The 22,715-nt window shown below is 64.7% G+C and overlaps 12 protein-coding genes across 12 annotated transcripts; 6 read left to right on the top strand and 6 right to left on the bottom strand.

Moving 5' to 3' along the window:
* Positions 1–343: 343 nt before the first annotated feature.
* On the top strand, positions 344–1,259 carry COLE_00869 (uncharacterized protein; the record flags this gene model as incomplete). Its single annotated transcript, XM_018424465.2, has 2 exons — positions 344–736; positions 798–1,259. 2 exons carry the CDS (start codon positions 344–346, stop codon positions 1,257–1,259), a joined length of 855 nt encoding a protein of 284 aa, XP_018275461.1.
* A 1,088-nt stretch (positions 1,260–2,347) lies between these two features.
* COLE_00868 (uncharacterized protein) lies at positions 2,348–4,854 on the top strand (the record flags this gene model as incomplete). The annotated part of the gene is made up of 3 exons (XM_018427009.2): positions 2,348–2,395; positions 2,436–3,076; positions 3,138–4,854. 3 exons carry the CDS (start codon positions 2,348–2,350, stop codon positions 4,852–4,854), a joined length of 2,406 nt encoding a protein of 801 aa, XP_018275462.1.
* Positions 4,855–5,227: 373 nt separating this feature from the next.
* On the top strand, positions 5,228–8,006 carry COLE_00867 (uncharacterized protein; the record flags this gene model as incomplete). The annotated part of the gene is made up of 7 exons (XM_018427010.2): positions 5,228–5,282; positions 5,327–5,412; positions 5,508–5,649; positions 5,681–6,742; positions 6,774–7,060; positions 7,094–7,292; positions 7,327–8,006. 7 exons carry the CDS (start codon positions 5,228–5,230, stop codon positions 8,004–8,006), a joined length of 2,511 nt encoding a protein of 836 aa, XP_018275463.1.
* A 28-nt stretch (positions 8,007–8,034) lies between these two features.
* COLE_00866 (uncharacterized protein) lies at positions 8,035–8,940 on the bottom strand (the record flags this gene model as incomplete). The annotated part of the gene is made up of 3 exons (XM_018424466.2): positions 8,035–8,071; positions 8,108–8,715; positions 8,779–8,940. The coding sequence occupies 3 exons, from the start codon at positions 8,938–8,940 to the stop codon at positions 8,035–8,037; spliced, it is 807 nt and encodes a 268-aa protein (XP_018275464.1).
* Positions 8,941–9,206: 266 nt separating this feature from the next.
* COLE_00865 (uncharacterized protein) lies at positions 9,207–9,965 on the bottom strand (the record flags this gene model as incomplete). The annotated part of the gene is made up of 3 exons (XM_018424467.2): positions 9,207–9,299; positions 9,589–9,697; positions 9,898–9,965. 3 exons carry the CDS (start codon positions 9,963–9,965, stop codon positions 9,207–9,209), a joined length of 270 nt encoding a protein of 89 aa, XP_018275465.1.
* A 103-nt stretch (positions 9,966–10,068) lies between these two features.
* On the top strand, positions 10,069–10,844 carry COLE_00864 (uncharacterized protein; the record flags this gene model as incomplete). Its single annotated transcript, XM_018425617.1, has 2 exons — positions 10,069–10,699; positions 10,732–10,844. The coding sequence occupies 2 exons, from the start codon at positions 10,069–10,071 to the stop codon at positions 10,842–10,844; spliced, it is 744 nt and encodes a 247-aa protein (XP_018275466.1).
* A 144-nt stretch (positions 10,845–10,988) lies between these two features.
* Positions 10,989–12,303, bottom strand: COLE_00863 (uncharacterized protein; the record flags this gene model as incomplete). Its single annotated transcript, XM_018424468.2, has 3 exons — positions 10,989–12,008; positions 12,043–12,081; positions 12,115–12,303. 3 exons carry the CDS (start codon positions 12,301–12,303, stop codon positions 10,989–10,991), a joined length of 1,248 nt encoding a protein of 415 aa, XP_018275467.1.
* Positions 12,304–12,893: 590 nt separating this feature from the next.
* COLE_00862 (uncharacterized protein) lies at positions 12,894–16,832 on the bottom strand (the record flags this gene model as incomplete). Its single annotated transcript, XM_018426101.2, has 1 exon — positions 12,894–16,832. The coding sequence occupies one exon, from the start codon at positions 16,830–16,832 to the stop codon at positions 12,894–12,896; it is 3,939 nt and encodes a 1,312-aa protein (XP_018275468.1).
* Positions 16,833–17,197: 365 nt separating this feature from the next.
* COLE_00861 (uncharacterized protein) lies at positions 17,198–18,578 on the top strand (the record flags this gene model as incomplete). Its single annotated transcript, XM_018424469.2, has 5 exons — positions 17,198–17,260; positions 17,299–17,693; positions 17,727–17,845; positions 17,896–18,204; positions 18,301–18,578. The coding sequence occupies 5 exons, from the start codon at positions 17,198–17,200 to the stop codon at positions 18,576–18,578; spliced, it is 1,164 nt and encodes a 387-aa protein (XP_018275469.1).
* A 97-nt stretch (positions 18,579–18,675) lies between these two features.
* Positions 18,676–20,064, bottom strand: COLE_00860 (uncharacterized protein; the record flags this gene model as incomplete). Its single annotated transcript, XM_018424470.2, has 6 exons — positions 18,676–18,845; positions 18,881–19,082; positions 19,117–19,260; positions 19,307–19,423; positions 19,577–19,827; positions 20,010–20,064. 6 exons carry the CDS (start codon positions 20,062–20,064, stop codon positions 18,676–18,678), a joined length of 939 nt encoding a protein of 312 aa, XP_018275470.1.
* Positions 20,065–20,211: 147 nt separating this feature from the next.
* COLE_00859 (uncharacterized protein) lies at positions 20,212–20,741 on the top strand (the record flags this gene model as incomplete). The annotated part of the gene is made up of 3 exons (XM_065626100.1): positions 20,212–20,334; positions 20,367–20,599; positions 20,645–20,741. The coding sequence occupies 3 exons, from the start codon at positions 20,212–20,214 to the stop codon at positions 20,739–20,741; spliced, it is 453 nt and encodes a 150-aa protein (XP_065482594.1).
* Positions 20,742–20,769: 28 nt separating this feature from the next.
* On the bottom strand, positions 20,770–22,593 carry COLE_00858 (uncharacterized protein; the record flags this gene model as incomplete). Its single annotated transcript, XM_018427011.2, has 3 exons — positions 20,770–21,556; positions 21,594–21,831; positions 21,864–22,593. 3 exons carry the CDS (start codon positions 22,591–22,593, stop codon positions 20,770–20,772), a joined length of 1,755 nt encoding a protein of 584 aa, XP_018275472.1.
* Between the last annotated feature and the right edge of the window lie 122 nt (positions 22,594–22,715).

The raw sequence follows: 22,715 nt of genomic DNA, 5'->3' as shown, positions 1-22,715 counted from the left end.
GGGAGAGGAAGCCACGTGCAATGGATGTTCCACGTGTGCGAGATAGCATGGGACTAATTGGCCCCCCTACTTAGTAAGAAGGTACCGGTGAGGTCGGCAGGAGGGATCGGCTGTCGGTGAGAGTATGATCCGAGCGCCGTTCCCCCCCAGGCCAGCATTCTCCGGCATTACGCGTTTTAGGCGAACCGAAGTGAGATTACATCCCACCCCCAATACCAATCACCTCGAGCACCTCCAGACACCCACGGCGCGGACCTTCGCACATCCTATAAAGCTAACCCCACGCCCATCACCCACGACTTGTTCATCGCTCTCCACTCCACCACCAAAAAAAACAGCAACCATGTTCACCGCTCTCCGCCCCGCTACCGTCGCCCGCTCGACCATGCGCCAGTATGTGCGCGCCATGTCCACCCAGGCCGAGCCCCTCGTCCTCGCCTCGCGCTCCGAGTCCGGCAAGGTTGCTATCCTCCAGCTCAACCGCCCCAAGGCTCTCAACGCCCTCTCGTCGCCCCTCTTCGACACCCTCAACGCTGAGATGGAGAAGGCCGACAACGACCCCGAGGTCCGCGCCATCGTCCTCACCGGCGGTGACAAGGTCTTCGCTGCCGGCGCCGACATCAAGGAGATGAAGGACAAGCAGTTCTCGGACGCTTACAAGAACAACTTCCTCGGCACCTGGGGCAAGGTTGCTTCCATCCGCAAGCCCATTGTCGGCGCCGTTGCCGGCTACGCCGTGAGTAATATGCGGGAAACTTGCAAACTTGCATCCAGACTGAGTGGTGCTAATGTGACAGCTTGGCGGTGGCTGTGAGCTCTCGATGATGGCCGACATCCTTATCTGCTCGGAGAAGGCCACTTTCGGCCAGCCCGAGATCACTCTCGGCATCATCCCCGGCGGTGGTGGCACCCAGCGCCTCACCCGTCTCATCGGCAAGAACCGCTCAATGGACGTCTGCCTCTCGAACCGCTTCATCTCGGGCAAGGAGGCCGGCGAGTGGGGCCTCGTTTCGCGTGTCGTCCCCGCCGACCAGTCGGTCACCGCCGAGGCCGTCAAGATCGCCGACAAGATCGCCTCGTTCGGCCTTGTCGCCGCCCAGGCCGTCAAGGAGACTGTCAACGCCTCGCAGGAGCTCCCTCTCGAGCAGGGCCTCCGCTTCGAGCGCCGCATCTTCCAGGCCTGCTTCGCCACTGCCGACCAGAAGGAGGGCATGGCCGCTTTCGCCGAGAAGCGCAAGCCCACCTGGTCCGACAACTAAACGGAGAGAGCAGTCGGAAGCACAACGATGCATGTAGCATTGCACTAGATGAGAGATTCGATTGAAGGGAGCTGCACGTGCGACTGATATTGACTAACGGCACAGTTGGCATTCCCGCACTGGTGACCGTCGGGGCGCATGAGGCACTGAGAGCGCCCAAAAGAGGTGGGCAAGCCTGCGGACTCGAGTTTGAGCTCCTGCTGGATACGAGGCTTCGGTGCCCCTTGGCGTTGCCGTCGTGTGTTGGTTAACCCGTCTCCGCGCAACACTCATGTGTACATGTGTGTCGCTTTCACCGCACGCCGTTGACTTCGCGCCGAGCATCCTGCGCTCGCGGTCCGAGCGCGCCAAGTGGTAGCGAGAAGGCGCGAAGCATGATCCCTCCTGAGCCAGCTGAGCATGCTGCAGCATGAGGTAGGCATTCCCACAGTGCACTACTCGAGTTCTGGAGCGTCATGTGAACGCCTCCGCCACAACCGACAACCCTCCTGTTTCCCTGCACGCAATGCTGTTATTATCCTTTTTCCTCACATGAGCGCTGATCTCTCATGTCTGCCGATCTGACGCATGACTACTCATCTTCGTGATCTCCCTCAACGCTCGACGCAAAACATGCCATCAATAACATCCATGCCGCCGCCCAAGCCTCTCCCCACACCTCTCCCTCCTCCATTTATTGTCTCCTCGCCCACTGACCCCCGCCATTGTCCTTTCCTGACCTCAGGCGAGCGCAGCCACCACCCACCACGCCTCTCTCGTGCTCTCTCGCTCAACTTTCGCGCCTCACCCGCCCCCGCTCGTGCCGTGCCTCTCTGCTCGACCCTCCCTAATCGCAAGCCACGGCGTGCGATAAGGCGGCAGCCTCCACGCCAGAACCACACCTTGTGACTCGCAGCTCATAGCGTGCTGCTGGCACCGCACAGACGATCCAGCCGCAAGACGGCCACAACATAATGCGGCACTGGCGTACGCAGGCTCATGCACCCCCCATCTCCCAGCCTACTCTGCGCTTCACTTCCGCAATGCCAGATAACATCAGCGTTCCGAAACCAGCAAGACCACCACAACCCAGTGCAATGGCGACAAGAATGTTCAACGCCGCGGCCATGAGACGCCTCGAAGGGCACGGCTTGCCGGTAGGTGTTGAAATCGAGGCCTCCGCGATGCTGACCGCAGTGCGCTTTCCCCGACGTCTTCTCCTCCGAACCCGCGCCCGATGAGTCGCCCACGATCAAGCGGTATCGCGAGCCGCGCGTCCTTGCGCCGGTGCACCGCACCCCCGCTGCCACTCAGCATGGTACGCCGAGGCGGAGAAAGTGCTCCGTGAACAACACACCGACTGCGTCTCCGCGGACATACAAGACACGGGGGCCACAGGGCGTCGAGCGTGCCCTCGAAGACCTGATGCAGAATCTCAAAGTCGCGACGGTCTCCCTGAGGCCGGAGAGGGGCATGAGGAGAGAGCCGCCGAGCGCATGGAGCGACAGCGATAGAGAGCGAGAATCCCGGCAGGCCAAGACGCCGGCGCCGCGCCGTTCCGAGTCAGTGCGACGCTTCGCCGCCTCGCTCCGCTCCAAATCCTCGCTCTCCCTCCGCTCCAAGCGCCCATGCACGCCCGCGATCGGCACCGTCGCATCAGCAAACAGCTCGACATGGTCATTCGCAGCCTCGCGCCCCGCCTCTCGCCCAACCACCCCTGCTGTACCGGCCGTGCCAGCCATGCCTGCGCTGCCGATGCTGCCAACCCCGACCAGCGCGGGACCCCGGTCAAAGAGCCTCAAGCTCCCGGGCTTTATGCAGCGGCTGAAGCGCAGCCGGTGAGTTTCTCCGCCCGTCCGGGGTCACGGAGTTGGACGCTATCCCCCGCGCTAACGCTAGCGGCCCCATACCCGACATGCTCATGGGCGCGGGCCACATTCCTCCCGCCCTGTCCATAGGAGGGCGGGGAACGACTTCGCCACTCTTGTCCACGCACTCGCCCCCGACTTCCAAACATGAGGGGTCGTCGCGTCCTGCCTCACCCATGCCCATCCCAGTCAACAATGGGCACGGCGCGTCTTTGTCGCGCTCCCTACCCAAGGCGAAAGCGACGTGGCGCGCGAAAAGCCGCGCGGGCGTGGGCGCGGCCGTGCCGGCCGGCCAGCTCGGTCAACTGGCGCAGACGAAAACGAAAACGAAAACGTCAACACCCCCTGCCGCCACCGCCACAAGCCCTATCGCGAACAAAGCCTCCGGCTCATTTCCGCGACCCTCCCTCACCTCCCTCACTTCGTTGACCTCCCTCGCCGGGTCCGATGACCGGGATGCAACTTTTATGACGCGGTCGGCTGAGCGCGAGGTCACCCCAACAAAGCACGAGGTCATAACATCGCAGACAGAGTTCTCAGTGCCAATAACCCCCACGCAACGAACGTCGTCGCTCAGCGCTTCAGCAAGTCTCAGACGGCGGTCGCTCGCCCTTCTCCACTCGCCCAAAGTGTCAAAGTCGCCTACATCGCCGACGTCGCCGGCGTCTCCCAGCTTCCCGAGTTTCGGCTTCAACGGCCAGCACTTCCCCAGTTTTAACCTCACATCGCCTCTGCGGCGGAGGAGCAAACACCCCCACCTCTCCATCGACACCCAGCCTGGCGACATGCTGCACGCACCCGTGGCATCGCCTCACGCCTCCCCAATGATGCCGTGCAACCGCCCGCTGTCCAAGGCGGAGGCAATTCTCGGCGTCCGTCTCGACTCCATCTCTCTCGACGGCGGCTCCTCTCCACTAAACTCAGGCTCGGACTCGTCCGACGACGAAGTCCTGTCCTTCTCCACTCCCCGCCGCGGCCGTCGTGCCCCCGCCGTCTCAGTACCCATCAGCATTAGCCCAGCACCCTCTCACCCCGCGTCTCCGAGCAAATGGCTCACCTCCCCCGCCCCCCCGAAACAGCCTACCACGCCCGACCTGTCGTTCGAATCACTTTCGGAGCTCTCCGAAACCACGCAGTTCGGCCACCCCACCACCCCGCCGAACTCGGCCCACCCCGAACTCACCTCCCGCTCCGCGCGGGCAGCCGTTATTGCCGTCGCCAACGACCCCCTCAAGCCGCGGCGACTACTGCACCATCTGGGGGCGCGGCGAAAGAGCCGCACACGCGAACAACGCGACCGCCTGTTGCGGGAGAAGGAGTGGGCGCCCCCCGTCCCCCCTCTCCCCACCGAGTTCGAGCCGTCCCACCTCTCGCCAGACCTCGACCTCGGCGTCCCCATCGCCCCCCCGCACACGCTCTACGCGCCGGGGCTGAACGACGTGATCTCGCGCAACTTCCGCCCGGCGCGCGCTCCACACACCCTCCCCCCTCCCCGGCGGCGGCCGGGGAGCACGCAGATCGCGGCCCCCGCGCCCGTACCTATTGCGCCCGAAGCCCGCCTGCCCCCCCACGGGCCCCGCGACGACGAGTACTGCGCCGAGCGCGAGATCCTGCCTCTCTTCCACTCTAATGCGAGCGTGCATACCTTCGGCACGGGCGCGTCGCATCGCTCGCGGCCAAGCGACGCGAGCTCATTTTTCGAGTTCGAGTTTACGCGGATGGACGTGGATGCAGACACAGACGAGTAGTAATGTAGCTATAGCAGTAATGCAATGTGTATCTGAGGACGAGGAAGAGCAAGATGTCGTCAGGCAGGGTGGTGGACAACCTCCACCGAACGTACATCCGGTCGGTTTCCGAACACCGGCGCGGAGGCAGTCTCGGGCCGAGCGCGGCGTGGGGCAGCTGGCGACAACTTGAGCCCAGCGCAAGCTTCGGCCTCGAAGCGTTCCCCATGCATTGCATGCGGACCTGGCAGATGTAGCGGCGTGGCCTCACCAGATACCGGTCATGTTAGAGATTAGCTTGCGCGATGCGTGGGCAGAGCCGCTCAGGTGCCCAACTGATGTTCGCTTCGTCCGGCCAACTTGCTTTCGTTTCGTACATATTCCATTACTCACCATGACCCGCCCAGTGGACTGGGCGGCCGAGGAGCGCAAGCTCCAGCCTGTCTTTGGTGCGTGTTTTTATGCCGGTGGGCACCGGTTACTGACTCACCAGACGACATCCATGAGGGACGCCTGAAGACAGCCCAGGCGGCCGTGGACCGCTGGCTCAAGAAACACCCAAAGTCGCAGACGGCGCTGGTGAGTGGCTCCAGGCGAGATCGGCGGCCGGGGCTTGAAGCGTGCTCAGAGCATACGCACGCCGGCTCGCCTCTCCTCGTCTTCACTGACGCCAGGTCGCGCGCATGATGCTCGCCGACCTCACCGGGCAGGGCCGCGCCGCGGTCCTAAAGGTCTACGAGGACGTGCAAGCGACTGCACCCCTCTCACCGCGCTCTATTTGGCGCGTCGCCGCCGTCCTCCGGAGCATCCGGTGCCGTACGTCCGCCCGCGTCCCCGCTGACCGCAGCCGAAATGGTGCTCGACATGTTCCAGGCGCTGTGGGAGCAGCGTCCCAGCGTCCCGGACCTGGGAGACCAGGTGTTCTTCGAAGCCGCGGCGATGGGCAAAACCGACTTGATGGCTAGCACGTCCCGCAAGACGTTCAACTTGCAGAAGATGCCTGCGCGGGCGCGCCTGGCCGCTTACGCCGCGTGGGCGGACGCGACTCCTAGCCCCACCGACGCCACGCCCTTCCCCCGCGCAGCGGAGAAGGTGCTCCTGCCCGCTCAACTCCTCATTCGCACTACAGGCAGCGAAGTGCCGACATCCGAGACACTGTGGCTGCGTCTCCAGGTCGCCTTAGGCGCGGGGGACCACGCCGAGGCGTGGCGCCTCGTCAAGGCGGAGCGGAAGGGTGCGCTCTCCCGCCGCTGGTTCGGGATGCAGGCTGCGCGCGAGCTCGCCGCGCGCGATGACCCCGCTGCCCCGGCCGACCAGGTGTGGGCGGACGAGTACGAGGCGACCGCCGAGCTACTGCGTAACGATGGCGAGGCGCAGCACAACTACGCATTCTACCGTCACCTCATGGAAGCGGCGCGGGATGCCGAGCGCCGGGAGAAGGCGGTGGCGCTGTTCCGTGACCTCGTGCCCAAGATCGGGGCGAAGGAGCGCGCGCCCCTCCTCGCCCTGCTCGAGCTCGACATGCGCGCACCTTCTCTCTCAGAGGAGGAGTGGGAGGCGACGGTACACGAATACCTCGCACGTTGGGGCGGGAAGTGGACGGCGCAGTCCGACCTCGCCGGCATCGTGGGGACACACGGCGACACGCTCAAGAAGGTGATGAAGGAGGCGGCGGGGTGCCCGCACACCGACGTGGGCAGCTTCGTGTCGCGCGCCGTGGCGGAGCTCTACCTCCTCTCTGTCGACCCGCCCACGCCGAGCGTGGACGAGGCTCGTCGCCTCTGGGAGCTCTACTCCGCGGGTCTGGCGTACGGCAAGAACCTGACCAGCATGGATCCGCAGCCCGCCGACCCCGTCGGCATGACTGCGGTCTCGATGTTGGGACGCCTCTGGCAGACGAACCCCGAAGGTGAGATCAGCGATGCTCTGGCTAATCGCAGACGAGGCGCCGCTGCAATACGCCGCTGAGTGTCTCGAGTCGATGGTGGCCGCCTCCCCGTCGTCATACTATGCCCGCTTTACGCTGTGCCGCGTCTATCGGCTGCTTGGCGCCCCGGGGCTGTACGCCCAGCACCTGAAGAAGATGAGTCTCTCTGAGATCCAGCTCGACAACCTGCTGCACATTGTGTCTGAGCGGGGCGGGATCGAGGCGGACGCAGCGGGCATCGCGCTGTGGACCGAACTCGAGGGCCGCGCGACGGACATGTACGGCCGCGCCGTCACTGATGTGAGTTTGCCTTGCGGGCACCGCTGACGCCAGCTGCCAAACTACATCAAGCAGGCATTGCAGAACGAGACGTACTCCAAGGTCCACGGGATGCGGGCGCTGATTCGTGCTCTGGAACGCAGCGTCGCACAGCGCGTCCTCGAGGTCGAGGAGCTGTCGGTTGCGCTCGCCAATGGCAGCTCGATGTCCGAGAGCACCGTAGAAAGCCTTTCCGCGGCCTTGAAGGACGACAGTGAGTTTTATCATGTGGCCTTAGCTCACCGCAGCGCCGTTTGTCGACAACCGCAACTTTGAACTTATGGCCGACGGCTTCGTCGGCGGGTCAGCGCCCCAACCCACGATGAGTGAGGAGGCGGTGCGCGTGCTGGCGGCTGCGCTGCTCGGCGTCGCGGCATACCTCTCCGGTAGACCTGATGCGCCCGCCCTCCCCGACCGCTCGGGGTTGTCAGCGACCGACAAGGCGTTCGTCGACGGCATCGAGACGCTTCTGGCCGCCGCGACGGCCGCGACGGCCGCGCCGACCTCCGTGTCTCCGACAACGCCGCCCGCGCCTGTCACCGCATCGCCTGTGGCTGAGCTGTACGACGCATCCATCGCGGCGGTCCGGTCGGCGCCCACGACCTGGGCGAGGGTCGACGCATACACCTCGCTAGCCCGCCTTGCCGGCGCCGCGCGTGCGGTCGAGAAGCGCGTGACGGAGCTCGCTGGGCCTGCGAAGAAGGGCAAGAAGCGCCCCGCAGGGTTAGTACAGCTCGGGGTGGGGCTGCGTACAACGCGCGAAGCGCTGCCCAAGCGCCTTGCGGAAGTCAACGCCGTCATGCGCAAGGAGGTTGCGTGGGCCAGTGGGGGACTGGTGGAGGACCTCAGCAAGGACATTAGTGCCAAGGTCGCGGAGGCGCGCGCGGACCTGTGCGCGGGCATCGCGCGCCTCATCACGCCCAAGTAGAATCATAGATGTGCATAGTGATACAGTGCTATTGTGGAACTTCGAGGCCTGCCGCGCGTGCGTACCTGCTGTCAGCGAAACTGCAGGCCGTCCAAACTCACTCGTGCATCCTCTCCAACTCGTCCTCGTCGAGATCGCTCGTCCCCTCCCACATCTGCTCGAACTCAACGTCGAGGGGCAGTCCACCGGGCGCGCGCGGCGGGGGCATGTCGTCCGCGCGTTTCCGCTTGGCCACTCTTTCCAGTGGGCGGGGCGACGCGGGCGTAAGTGCAAACGGGCTCGGGCTCGCGGGGCTCGGCAGCGCCGCCCGTAGCGGCGGGATGGGGAGGATCCACATACGCTCGCGCAGGCGCTTCTGCCGCTCCCGGTCCTCCTCGATGCGGCGGAGGACGTCTGTGCGCGCCATCTTCTTGTCTTCGTGCCGCTCGTCGGCGTGCGCGGCCGCCGTGCGCTCCGCGAGGATCTTGAGCGCCGCATCCACCGCGCTGGGGTCAAGGACGCGGCGCGCACGCCACGACTCGAGGATCAAGCGGGCGGAGCGCGCGTTCAACAGCCCGTCGCGCGTGCTCGGGACCACGGCGGAAACGAGGTCCGGGAGCGCCCGCTCGATAAGGGGAAGATACGGCGCGTCGGGCGCGCCCAGTGCCGCGGAAGTCTCTGCCAGCGAGTCGAGGAGATAGAGGATGTTGATGCGCGCGTTGAGCGAGCACTGGGTTAGCGGGGCGGAGGGGGCGTCACGTGGGGTGGGCGACCAGCCGAAGTGTCCACTCACCTTGCCTATCTCGTCGCCGACGCACTCCCACAGGTCTTCGCCGCACTTGGCACCGTACTTGACCGCAAAGGTCACGACTTTTTGAATGCTCTGCTGGGAGGCGTTGAGGGTGCGCACAAGCTTGAGGAACTGGAGGCGGGCTTCGAACGGGTCGAGCGACATGGCTGTTGGAGGGAGGGGAGAGGAAGGAGCGCGGCGAACCAGCGGGCGAGTCGCTCACGACGGCGTCGCGGTCATGCGGTGGAGTGGGATGGAGGTGAAGCGAGATGGATTGTTGACGGTCAAAAGATGAGTTCGACCTCCACTCTGGCTCTCTCTGACACACTTCTTGGCGTCATGACCCAGCCGGTGGCGTGGCCGGCGAAGCACCGCCGACGACCGCAACAGTGTACAGAGAGGGGCCATGCATACAGGAGAGATCACTACATCTACTTGCTTCCCAGGGCGGCGTCGGCGGGCGCGCCGCCGCGCTTCGCTTCGTCGCTCAGGTGGTTTCCGCGGAAGCGGCGGCGCATGTCGAGCTGGTGTGAGCGGGTTCTTCTGGCAGCAGCAACAAGGATGGGGCCCGTGCCACCATGGATCGCACTGTCGTGCCCGGTATGGGGTGGTGAGGAGGGGTGACGAAGTGAGGAGGACAGTTCCAGCTGGTCTCGGACCGCGCATCGCTGCGAGCGTCGACCCGCTCCGATTCTGCTCCCTACTCGTCTACATGCTCCTCTGCTCCTCCTGCCCGCCTATCCGCTCCTCTGCGTCCACGCTCCAAGCGCTCCTCTCGCCCCGCCTTCCAGCCCGCCCGGAGCCCGCACTCACCAATCCACGCTTGCAGTCCGAGAACGACGCGAGGAGGTGCTGGCACTGCAGTGGCAAGTTGTCCTTATTGCTGAGGCACTCTTTTGGCGACTTGCCTTGCTTGAGCACGCTGGGGTGAGCTGTCGTCGAACAGGCATCGCGCCAGAAAACCGGGTGCTGTCGAGGAGGCGACGAGCGGCCTCAGAGCGATGGAAACATCAGCGGGCGGCGCGGGCGCACGCCGATGACCACGGCAGCAGAGTAGGACGCGCCTTCACGCACGCACACCTTGCGGCTCTGCCAACTCCCTAACCCCCCGCGCTCACTCACCAGTCCGTCCGCAGAATACACTGTGCGAGCTCGTCGCGTTCGCGCTGGCACGCGAGAGGAGGCGACATTATGCTCCGGTGGTCATAGATGGGTGGAGGCGAAACAGAAAAGTCGAAAGTGCCGAGCGGATTCCGATTGTTGCTCTTCTACTCCCCGCCTCTATCCACCACCATGCTCGCACGCGCCGGTCTTCGAGTCGCGCGGACGCGACTCGTGAGCGCGAGGGCTCTGGCGACAGTCTCGCCTCCCCCCGCATCCATTTACTCTCCGCCCCATGCCCCGCCCCCACCCCCCGTCTCGGCCTCGTCCTTATCCTCTGCCCCTCCTGCACCTCCTGCGCGACCTGCGGAAGAAGACCTCCTCGCGCTCGGCATCACGCCCGAGCACTTCGGGCCGCGCCCCGAAGACATCCCGCCGATTTCGGAGCGCCTTAAGCCGCTCATCCCCTTCCTCGTGATCTGGACGATCATCACCAGCCTCGCGATGCACTTGCTGCGCGTGCGCAAGCAGGGCGAGGCAGAGCGGGAGCGCGGCGCCGCGCAGGAGTCGGTGTTGCGCGGCCTCATGGCGCGCTTTGGGGCTGGCGAGGTCGTGCCGGACCTCGAGATACGCCGCGAGCTCGAGATGGTCGGGTTGAGGGAACGGACGGCAGCGAGCGCAGGCGCGCAGATCGAGGAGATGCGCGACGTCAGCTGGTGGGAGGTGTTGCGGGGGCGGAGGGAACAGCGCGCCAAGCGCGATGAGAGAGAACAGGAGGTCGAGGAGGGCGGGGACGAGGCGGCTGCTGCTGAGTGGAGCAAGAGTGGGTATCGGGAGGGAAGGCGCTGACTCTAGTCGTCGCGGAGGCTACGGCCGCACCTGCGGATGCGCCCGTCGTCAGCGAAAAGGCCAAGGAGCGGACCGAGGGGACAGTCAGGCGCGCGAAGGGCGCCGACGCGTACTTGTAGCGAGTCGCGAGGCGAGCAACCTACACAGTCTGAGGCGACTTCTGTGGCCTTCCACCAATACGGGCGCGTCTCGGCACGATGCTACTAGATGCATACAACAGTACTCTACACTACCGCCGCTCGCTGACCATCACCTCCTAGCCGCTACCTCCGACGCCACTTCTTCTTCGGCCGGCCGTCGTCGCTGACGATGAGCATTTCTCCCAGTGTCTTGGGATCCATCAGTATTCCTTCTCTCCGCCCAGCGACGAGCGCACTCTCGCGCCACCACCCCTCAGCACGCAGGGGACACCAGGAGACGTGCGCAGCTCCCAGGTCCAGCGCACGCCCATGCTCCGGAGCGAAGGACCACAAGCCAACGCGACGGCGACAGATGCGGCACGCCACAATGTCGGTCGGCGTGCCGTGCGCCAGCACGTGGTCGGTCGGGAACGAGGGGTCGTACGGGAACCAGCCAAAAAGTGCAAGTGCGGAGGCGAGCAGCTCCTTCGGCTCGGGTGGTCGAGGGCCAGCAGTGCGGTTCTCCGACTCGGGATCTGGCCCGAGGGGCGGGAGGTGGCGGCGCAGCGCAATAGCAAGATGCTGGATCTCCTCGCCTGAAACTGGGCTGCTCCAGACGGGAGCAAGAGGGCCCGAGAGAGATTGTTGCGCGAGTGCGCGGGATAATGGCGCGAGGCTCGTTGCCGTCAGAGGGTGGAGGATGCGCCTGAGGTCGGATGGGAGTTCGGGCGGGGACGCGGTGATCCGCCACGCGCAGCCAGGAGCATGGCGGCTCGAAAGCGTTGACTTGAGGCGGCGGACAACGCCATCGCGCACTGCTGGTCGGAGATCGGACAGGCCGCCAACGCCCCATGTGGCGCCGCATGCGTGAGCGCAGGCAAGCGCGTCCCGCCCAGCACTAACCCAGCCGTGGAGAGCGCAGGCCAATGCCCCTATTTCGGGTGGCACGGTGGGCGAGAGGCCCGAGGCGCCGAAGGTACGCAGGCGCGCGAGCAGGGGCAGCGGCGAGAAGGGGAGGTAGGCTGTTGCTGGTGGGAGAGGGGGGATGGGCGAGGTCGAGGGGAAGACGGATGGCGCGCGGGTGCGAGGTGGAAAGAGACGGCGCTTCGTTCCCGCCTGTTGGGGGAATGAGATGAGGGCCGCGAGCTCGGAGAGGAGAGATGGCTGGCGTCAGTACAAGGGAATCGGTAGGACGCACGAGGTCGAAGCCATCTGTCGTGCGTTTCGGGTGCTGTTCCTGCTGTCAGCGCAAGTTCGGTGTTAAGCGCACCTCGTCGTCGCTGTCCCATTCGCTGCCGGCGTACATCATGCCAAAGGCGTCATGGAGGTCGGCGACGAGGTCCGCGTCGAACTCGTCTGCCGGTGCCTCGGGGGTACGGGTGGGAGTTGACGCCTCGAGCGCACCCTCGTCTCTAGGCGCTGAGGCAGCCTGCGCTGCCGGCGCGTCGGTGCTGGCCATATCGGAGTCACTTGACGGAGGTTGTGACATCGATCTCAGCGCAACGGGCGTCATTGTCGCTTCCTACAAGGGGGCGGGTGGAATAAAGAATGAACCTCCACCCCAGCCCAACATAAATTGCGGTTTGGCCTGTCGACTTTTCTCATCGCGCCTTCCCACCTCGACACGACTATTGTCTTGCCGACTCGGGCGCCTCAACCTCCCAGTTTCTGGGAGCAGCGGGCGACGGGCGCCAGAGCAAATTCGCTTTGTTTCGTTAACTCCAGACCTGTCACCCACGTCTGCGTTAGATAGTAGCATCGCGACATCGTCGACAGCCGAGCGTGGTTGGCTCGGCTGAAAGCGTCGTCAATACTCTGCATTCTATGATCTTTGCACTTGAGCGCGTGGCGGGACGCAAAAGGAGCATCGACTCGAGGCGTGGAGTTGAATGGCAGTGCGATGGCGTGGGTGTTTTTCTTCTTCCGTTGTCGTCGCCCCCATGTACTCTGCACCTGGGCTTCATGCACATGTCCGCCATCCGCGCGTCTAATACACTTCTGGCATCGTCGCATGCAAGATCCAAGACTAGGCATACATAGTAATACAGTCTACGTGGGCGGGGCCCACCGCAGCGCGCCCATCCCCAGCCCCAAAGCATCCAGCAGGTCAAACACATTCGCGCTCGGCGGCGCATGCTTCTCAAACGCCGCCAGCGACGCCGGCAAGCGCACGCCGACGGCGTACCCGGGCGCGAAGGGCCCGAAGGGGTCGCTGCGCGCCATGAACGCGCTGCTCGACGCGTACTCGAGCGTAACGCGGAACACAGCCCACAGCACAAGCAACTCGACGCAGAGGTATAGCAGCCAGAGGGTCCACGGGCGCGGGGCGGGCGCGAGGGCTTTTGGCTCTGGCTTGGGCTCTGGCTTGGGCATTGGCTCGGGCTCGGGATCGGGCGCGGAGCGTGTGGCTACTGCCGCGCGCCATGCGTTCTGCGCTGCGGAGACGCGCGAACGTGCCTTTTCGGACGCGCGAGAGGCCGTGTCCAGCGCATCTTGAGCTTCTGCGAGGCGCGTGCGCGACGCCGTGCGCGGCGTCATTGGCGTCGAGGGCATTAACGGCGTCGTTGGCCCGGGGGTGAACACACGCTTGATGCGCGCGGTCCACGACGTGTCCCCGTCCTCCGGCTCGTCCTTGGGCATCGCACCGGGTGGGTGTGGCGTGCGCGGCTCCGCCACCTGTGGCGTGCTCTGCGGGTTGATGCCTGGCGAGCGCGCGTTCGGCGTGGCCACCTCTGGCGAAGGCAGTTTCGGGTTGGTTGGCTCTTGGTCCGCTGAGGGGTTGACCTCAGAGCCTGCGTCCTCTTCTAAGATGGGCCGCTCAAGCTTGGCAGCCACCGGTGTCTCCGGGAGGAGCGGGCGCGGTGTGCGAGGCGAACCAAACTTTCGCCGCCGCTTGGGGCTGAACGACATTCGATGGACAGACACCTCACTGCTCGCAGTCGAGCTCTGGCTGTCGTCGAGAAGCACCTCGTTTCTGAGGCGCGACATGCGGGCCGGGGCGAAGCGCGCGGGCGAGTACCATGCGCCAGGAGCGCGTGGGGTCGGGAGACCAGGAGTTTGGAAGACAGCGGGCGGCGCAGCATTGGGCGGCCCGGGCGGCCCGTTGATGGGTGGCGCCGGGAGTGGCATGCTCGGTGGCAAGCCTGGGGGAGGCAATGGTGTGCCCCAAGCCCCTGGGGGACGAGGCGTGCGGACATTGGCTGGCGCGTGAACAGGTGTGGTGAACGCCTCCGGGTTGAGGGGTGCGTTAGGCGAGCTGTGCGGTTGTGGGGTGGTGAGATGCGGCGGCGGCGTGCTTGGCGGGGAGGTCGAGGGGCGGACTTGCGGCTCAGGCTCCATTTCCGGCTCAGGGATGGCCTCGAGGACTGACTCCTCGTCAGTCGTGGGGTCGTTGGCCAACACTTCCTCGCTCCAGCGCACTGACGGCGAAGCAGGCGCGTTGCGCTGGAATCGCGCCTCGAAGCGCCCGCCTTTTAGCGCACTGCGCAGCGGCGTCGGGGCGACAGGCGCCGGTGCTGGTGGCGCGGGAGTGGTCGCGGCGCGGAGGAGGGTGCGGTGGATGCCCTGGCGCTGGCGCGGCGGCGTGTCTGGAAGCGTGTCGCTGTCTGCGCGTGCGGGCGATTCCAGAGGTGGAGAGAGTCTGGAGGGTTCTGGCGAAGGAGGATTTAGCGCAGCTGCAGCATTGAGTTCGAGCCACGAGTCAGATGTCGTGTCCAAGGCTTCGGGACGCCACTCGCGGTCCGCGTCCGTTGCGCCCTCATCCGCAACTGCTTCGGGCTCGAGTTGGCTCTCACTTGGTTCGTCTCCTCGCAGGCCGAGCTCCAGCGACTGACGCAGTGTGAGAGGCTTGCCAATCGACTGGCGCAGCTTGTTGTTGGGTGAGCCGCGCGGCGGTGAGCTCTGCGGCAGGTCATCAAGGGCATCAAAGTCAGATTTGGCGAGAGAAATGTCCCGCGCCGCGGGACTCTCGTACTGAAGAGAGCCGCGATTCTCAGACCGCTCAAGTTGACGGGATGATCCGCTCTCCTCAGATCGCTCAAATCGGTGAGTGGACTCGTTCTCCTCGGACCTTTCCAACCGGCGAGTGGACTGGCTATCCTCGGACCGCTCAACCCGGTGAGTGGACTCGCTCTCCTCGCTCCACTTCCACACATGCCGCGGCTGAGAGTCGCGCGGCATCGCCGAGGCCATCAGCGTCGGGTCCACCTGCGTCGAGAGCTCCGCGAGCGTCGGCCGATCGTTCATGTCGAGGAACGACGAGTCGTCCCGCAACCCCGGTGGCAGGCCCTTCCACAGCGAGCCGAGGAGCGACGAGTCCTGCCTCGACTGCCCGGGGCGGATTCTGCCGTCCTCAGAGTCCGAGTCGGCGCCCATCGAGGCCTTGAGCGCTGCGTACCGGGTTTCTGACTCGCGGCGCGAGGCAGAGAGGCGGCGCTTGCCAGCGCGGGTTGGCTCGGGCTCGGGCGCGGGTGACTGGGGGTGGAACATGTTGCGCCGCGCCACGGCTGCCGAGGTCTCCGGCTCCTCGTCCGACGCCTCCGGCTGCACGAGCGACAGCGACGCGTCGACGCTGGGTCTGCGCTTGTGATCGACGCCTTTCCCTTTTGGCGACCGCTGCGTCTGCTGCTCTGTGGGTGACCGCTGCGTCTGCTGCTCCGAGGGTGAGCGCTCGAAGCTGCGCCCCTTCGACGGCCCCGCCGGGGTCGGGAGCGATGGCGACACCGTTGGCAGGCGCTCCGCAGTCGCGTACGACTTGGATGCGGATGCAGCCTCTGAGCGCGCCGTCCAGAAGGGCGAGCGCTCGGATATCGGGGTTCTGGAATGAGGCGTCGACCGCTCAGCGGTAACGTAAGAGCGAGGCGTTTTGGGCGAGCTCTCGGCTGACAACGACTTGCGCGATCGCGACATGCTCAGCTCCTCGGCCGCGACCATCCGCGCCGTAGGACCTCTGTTCATGTCTATTGGGACGGATGAGTCTGAACTCTCGACACTATCGTCTCTCCATTTCAATTCACTGTCCTCGAGATCCAGCACGGAGTTGTGCGCGTCGTTGAGCCCTGCCTCAAACGACGCGGATGTGTTGGGCGGCGTCGCAACGCGGCGGTCGCGCCGTCTCGGCGGCTCGGGTTCTTCAGGCTCCTCATCTCGGTAAGATGGCGCCTTGGCCTTTCGCGGAGAGGGCGACGGGGGCTGGCGGAGTTCGGAGGTGCGTCGCGGCGGAGAGGGAGTGTAGGATGACGAGGGGGCGCGAGGCGGAGTCGTCGCGCGCGGCGGGGAGTAGGGCGGGGTAGTTGGGCGTCGCGCGCGTGGCGTCGCTTCAGGTATTGACATGGACGTGGGCCGACGCGTCTCCCCGGAGAGGGAGAGGCGGTGGGGGGCCGCGTACGGCGTGGGCGGTGCGGCACTGGCGATAAAGTTCTCAAGCGGGGTCGGCGCGCTCTTCTCGCGGGTGTGGCGGGGCAGCGCCTCTTGCTCTTGTGCTTCCTGAGCAGCAGCAGCAGCCGCGGCAGCACGCAACGCAACGGCGCGGGAGGGCAAACGGCGAGGTGGGCTCGCGCGTTTGGGCAGCGCGGCAAGGCGACGGGGCGGAGACGGCTCCTCCGACTCTGCTGGTGGCTGCTGAGGTGTCTCGCGGCGTAGACGCGCGTAGTGTATTCTTGGGGGAGGACTGGGCGGGCTATCGTCCTCGCTCTCGATGCGCACTGGGGCCGGCGCTGACAGGGGTGGGGGAGGCCGTGGAGTGCTCTCACTCCCGTATCGTGAGCGCGCTGGGCTAGGGCCGTGCGCATCGGAATCCATCTGTCGCAGGAGAGCACGGAGCCTGTCTGTCGGATTGAGGGGTGTGGCATCGCAGAGAGGGCGGGCTGGAGTCTGGACGGGGTCGAGGGGGGGCGATGGGCGCCCATGGGACGGCATGGACGACGAGGTGGAGCTTGTGAGGGAGGATGTGAGGGAGGGTGTGGACTGTGGAGGGCGAAGAGTGTCCATCAGATTAGAACATGGCCGTGCGAAGAGACGGAGGTGAGTAGGAGTAGATGTGGTGACAAGTTGAATGGAATGAAGCGAGTATCGAACCAAACACGGAGGGGGTATGCGCAAGACGCGTTTGTTCTCTCTGTTTAGCTTGTTGATCAGGACATGAGACGCGGAGGCATTTTTGTCACGTGGCTCTAGTGTGAAAGTCACGTGATGTTGTTGACGTCCCAATTACCACCCGGAGATCGGCGCCGGCGCCGGCTCATTTCCGCTGTCGGACAAAGCGCCGCGCGGTCGAACATCCATCGTCACCGGCCAATACTTAATGCGCAGCATGTATCCCAGTTCCCCAACTTTCCCTCTCCTCTTCAGCCAAAATGACGTTCACTCTCCGCTGGGGCATCATCGCGACGGGCGGCATCAGCACAAAGTTCGCCGAGGTGGGTCGCAATCTCGGCTGGCCGGTAACTGACGGCAGGACCTCTTCATCGACCCAGCAACGCGCGAAAGCGACGTGGCGCACAAGATCGCCGCAGTTGGCTCGCGCTCCGTCGCGTCGGCACAGAAGTTTATCGACCGCCTCCAGAGCAACCCGAGCCCGAACCAGTGGGGCGAGGTCGGGTGGAATGCGTGGGGGCTGGAGCACGGCGTGCTGGACGGCGCCAAGGCGTACGGATCGTATGACGAGGTATTCGCGGACGCCAACGTCGACGCTGTGTACATCGGCACGCCGCACACGTTCCACCACGCCAACGCCAAGGCTGCCCTGCTTGCGGGCAAGCATGTGCTGTGCGAGAAGCCGTTCACGTTCGACCTGGAGGAGCTCGACGAGCTCATCAAGATCGCAAAGGAGAAGAACCTCTTCCTCATGGAGTGCGTCCCAGTGCTGAGTGTCGCTCACCCCAGGGCTGTCTGGACCCGCTTCCACCCCATCGCGTATGCCCTCCAGGACCTCCTCAAGTCCGGCCGTCTGGGCAAGATCAAGCGCATGTCCGCCGACTTCAGCATGAACTTTGAGCCCGACAGTGAGGCCTCCCCTTATGACAACCACAGTCCGCCAGCTTGCTAACGCCAGCCCGCCCCGACTCGAACCGCATGGTGGATCCCGAGCAGGGGGGCGGCAGCCTCCTCGACCAAGGCCCCTACCCTAGCGTGTGGGCTATGCTGGCCCTGCACCAGCACCCGGACAACACCGACTCCGACCCCCGCGTCGTCGCTTCGTACCAGAAGGTGTACGAGCGCTCCGGAGTAGACGCGGCAAGCACATGGGTCGTGAGCTGGAAGGACTTTGCAGACGCGACCCTCGTCACGGACATGACTGCGAGCGGGTTCAACGATGCGTGTGCTGTCATCACCTGCGAGGAGGCGGACGTTGCCTTGGCATGTGAGTTTCCTGAGGTGTGGACAGATAAATGGGCCGAGTTGTTGAGGAAATCTCCCGAGAGTCCACGAACACTTTTCCCAGCGCGGCTGACATCAGACCCGCCCTGGCGGCCGGAGCGCTTCACCATCGTGCCCCACGCCAGCTTCGAGCCCGGAAGCATCAAGGAGCGCGAGACCAACGAGTTCCCTGCAACCAAGGCCGGTGGGGGCATGCACTACGAGGCCGACGAGGTTGCACGGTGTATTCGCGACGGCAAGACTGAGAGTGAGCGCATGCCACTTGCCGAGAGCCGCATCACCCAGCGCTGGCTGGATGATGTGCGCAAGGCGGGCGGGACTGTGCTCAAGGACCGTAAATCGACGGTGGGACAGTAGGTGACGCCTTGATGGGTCGGGTTGAGTGTGTGAAGTGATTAGAAGTGTACTATGATGCAAAGATGTTTGATACTTCATGCTCGCTCCGCCCCACATGCTACAAACTCGCCATGAGCACCGCGCTCGGGGTCAGCCCGTTGTCCTTGAGCGATTTACGCATGTCTTCTGGAGCGAAGGTCTTACGCGGGAATGTGGTCGCGAACCGGACAGTGTCGACGGAGTATGCAAGATTCTCCGAGCTGACGAACTCGGCAACGTCAACGAGGGCTGATGTCAGTAGGGCGACGTTGCAAGGTGCTCACTGCTTGTGCTGGGGAACGTCTTGACAAGAGGAGCGCCGCCGACGTGCAGGCGAATCTGGAGGCGCGTCTCAGGTGCTTCACTGCTCTTGCCTGCCGCCATAGCTGCAGGCTTCGGCGGGGCCGCAACGGCCTCAGGTGGTGGCTTACCGTCGCGTGCCGCCTTCTCCGCAGCCGCCTTGGCGGCGCGCTCACGCTTGTCGGCCTAGCGTCAGCGTGGACAGGTGTTAGAAGCTCACCTCAATCTGCGCTTTCACGGCGGCACGCGCCTTCTGGTCGGCAATCTTCTCCTGGCGCTTGCGAGCAGCCTCACGCTCGAGTTCCTTGGCCTGCATCTCCTCCTTGATCCGGCCGCTGTCCTGGCCAGCCTTGCGACGAAGGGCCTGGTGTAAGTGCGTCTCACAATATTAATGTGCGGGCCAGACTCACCTCGTTGGCACGCGCAGCCTTCTCGTCCTCCTTGGATTGGGCAGCGCGCTTGGCGGCGAGCTTCTCCTTGAGCTCGATGAGCTTGGCCGCCTTCTCCTCAGCCGTGAGGGGTTTGATCTGGTGTCAGCGACGAGTGGGGTCGATGGGGAAGGGGCGTTTTGGGGTTGGTGGGGGGGGGGGGGGGGGGGGGGGGGTAGACTGCTGCTGTTGATCAAGCAACCGTGCGTCCTTCAACTGGCGAGAGCTGGGCGAGGAGAAGCTCGCACTCACCTCCTCGGTGCTCTCCTCGAAATCGGTGTGTCCGCTCTTCTCGGCGTGGAAGCTGGCCGTCGCCTGCGAACGGAAAGTCTTGCCACACTCGGAGCACTTGATGCTCTTCGCCTCGCCCACGTCGGGGATATTGGCCTCCTCGCCGAGCTCTTCGGCCAGCTCCTCAGCGGTTGGCACAGGTTCATCGTTGTGAGCGAGGATGTGGTCCATGGCCGGCTGGAGTCCTGCATTCTTGGTTGCGCGAAGGGCCCCTAAGGTTAGCCCCGACGAGAAACTGCTGCTAGGAAAAAGAAGCCAGCTGGTTACTAGTATCGTCTCGAACACCAAACCGTCCCCGACGCCTTTCCATCACTTTCCTCACTTCCACCACAGGAACTGCTTAGCCGCCGTGGCTTCGCAAGTCGCGGGCGAAAACAGAGCAACAAGAACTCACAGTCGATGCGCTCCGCATCAAACCCCATGGAAATGAGCGTCTCCTTGTCCGACATGGTGCTGGTGCTGATAGAGCGATGACAAGACCTACACTCAGCACGCCGCGCGTCATCAGTGCGAGTGGAGGCCACGTGCAACGGACATGATCTCCGCACCTCCACTCTCAATGTCTGAGCAGGCGAGTACGTCTCTGCATTCGACATATGCTCCGCGCGCTCCGACGAATGAGCACCCAGGCCAAGACGGAGGCGGCGGCGGCGGTGAGCGAGGCGCGAAAACCGACCGGCCTCGTGATGCAGATCGTCGTCCGGCGCGACTTGATGACAGTGAGTAACACCCCGGCTCCGCTCACTAGACGCACAACTGGCCCATCGGACCGCTCATGGCGCAGGCGGCTCACGCCGCTTCCGCTGTGCAGCACCTGCACGCTGAACATCCGGACATGAAGCGGTATTTGGCTGGCGATGACGGGCGAGGTTGGATGGACATGCGCAAGGCGTTGTTGGAGGTACCGGACGAAGAAGCGCTGCAGCGCCTCCACACCGCATTAGAGAAGGCTGGGATCCCGCACCACCTCTGGGTTGAAGAGCCGTGAGTTTCTCGGTGCCACAGGCGAAGAATGGGTCCTGATTGTAGTGAGCACTTCCCAACAGCTCTTGCGCTCGTCCCCAATAAGCGGGGCAAAGCAGTCAAGCGCGCTCTCGACGAAGCAGGCGCCTCACTGTGGAAGTGATGCGATGAGTGGTATGCATATGTACAGTCTACTTGGTGCGGCGCTTTCTTCCCCCGTTGTGGGGGTTGATCATGTGCTGCGCGCCGGCATCGTCGATCTTCGGGAAGAGCGGCGGCGCGCCGGCGAACGCCTGGATCCCTGCGCCTATCCCGTCCACAATAGCCTGGACATCGGGCTCTCCCAGTACCGCGCTGTCCCATGTCCGCTTGTCAGCGGGGACGGCGAGGCGGTCGAGTAGCTCCCCGCTTTTCTCCGGCAGGATCGGGGAGGTGAGGATGCCTGCGAGACGCAAGGCCTCGTGGGCGTACACTACGGCAGCCGTGCCGTCACCACGCCATGGTGCGGCATCCGTGAAGAACTTGTTCACGTCGCCGAGCATGGAGAGCACGGCCTCGCATGCCGCTGAGATATTGCACTCCTCGAAGCGCACCTCGACCTCATCCCGAAGCCCTCCAAGTGCGGCGTCGAGATGGGGGACGGACTTGCCCTCAAAGGAGCCGACATTCGCGAGCACCTTCGGCGAAGAAAGGCGCGAGACGAGATTACCCAACTGGTCCTGCAGCCTGCCGTAGCTCGCCTCAAGCTCGGACTCGGAGTAGTCACTGTCCCGCGGAAGCGAGCCACCGGCGCGCATGAGGTACCATCGCACGCCGTCCGCGCCGAACTTGTCCATCGCGGCCAAGGGGTCGGCAACATTGCCGCGTGACTTGGACATCTTGGCCTTGTGCATCGTCCAGTGGGCGTGGGCACGCACCCGCTTCGGCAAGGCTTCCCCAGCAGCGGCGAGCAAGGCAGGCCAGTGGAACGCGTGGAAACTGCCGTCAGCTGGCGTTGCTTTGTGATGCCACGCACCGAATAATGTCCTGCCCAACCACATGCATGTCTGCCGGCCAGGCGGCGTGCGCGTCAGGATATCCTGCCACAGTGAGGTAGTTGATGAGAGCGTCAACCCAGACATAGATCGTCTGGCTCTCGTCGCCGGGCACCGGGACGCCCCACTTGACGCGGGAGGAGGGGCGGGAGATGCTGAGCTCCCCAGCAGCCTCGACCTCCTTGGCGATAGCCGTGTGGAAATGCGTCGGCGTTACAGCTGCGGTCAGCTCCTCCCTGTCACGAGCTTACACTCGGGGTTCGCCAGCCATGCCTGGAGCTGCGGCTTGTACGCGTCGAGCCGGAACTTCCAGTTCTCCTCCGTCTCCCATGTCACCTCGTTGCCCGTCTCGGTAGCAATCATCTTGCCGTCGCGCTCCTCAACCTGCTTGGCGGAGAAGAAGCTCTCGTCCGAGACAGAGTACCAGCCCTCATGCGTGCCCTTGTACACGTTGCCAGTCGCGTAGAGCTTGGCCCAGAACGCCTCGACGGCGCGGTAGTGCCGTTCCTCGGAGGTACGGATGAAGTCCGTGTGGGAGATGTTGGCGCGCACTGCAAGGTCACGGAAGCGCTGAGAGACGTCGTCGCAGAACGCATGTTCTGAGATGCCGGCGCGCGCGGCCGCCTGCTGGATCTTGAGGCCGTGCTCGTCCGTCCCGGTCGAGAAGACGACGGGGCGGGAGGGATGCCGCAGCCGCGAGAAGCGCGCCAGGACGTCGGTGAGGACCACCGAGTGCAGGTGCCCAATGTGCGGGGAGGCGTTGACGTAGAAAATCGGTGTGGTGACGTAGAACGGCTTGGTCATCTCCGCCGCCGGGGGCGAGAAGAACGACGGCAGTGTCGGCGCCTCAGTGATAGTCTCCGTTGCTGGTGGCTCGGAGGAGCTGAAGCGCAAGCCGAGGGCACGGGCACGCACGAGGCCGAGACCGCGTCCACCCAATGGCCCGCACGCTGCCACGCGGGGCAGCAGTATTCTCCTCATGCTCGAGTGTTGGTGTCTTGTCGTCGTGCGGATCGCGCTCTTTGCTTTCCGCGGTTGGCCAACTTCAGAGAGTGGAGGAGGCTCACGTGACTCACCCGAAAGTTGGAATGCATGTGCCGCAT

Source organism: Cutaneotrichosporon oleaginosum (genome assembly GCF_008065305.1).
Source record: "Cutaneotrichosporon oleaginosum strain ATCC 20508 chromosome Unknown ATCC20508_contig01, whole genome shotgun sequence".
NCBI lineage: Eukaryota > Fungi > Basidiomycota > Tremellomycetes > Trichosporonales > Trichosporonaceae > Cutaneotrichosporon > Cutaneotrichosporon oleaginosum.
The sequence above is the reverse complement of the archived record's forward strand: the minus strand, read 5'-3'. Positions and strand labels throughout refer to the sequence as shown.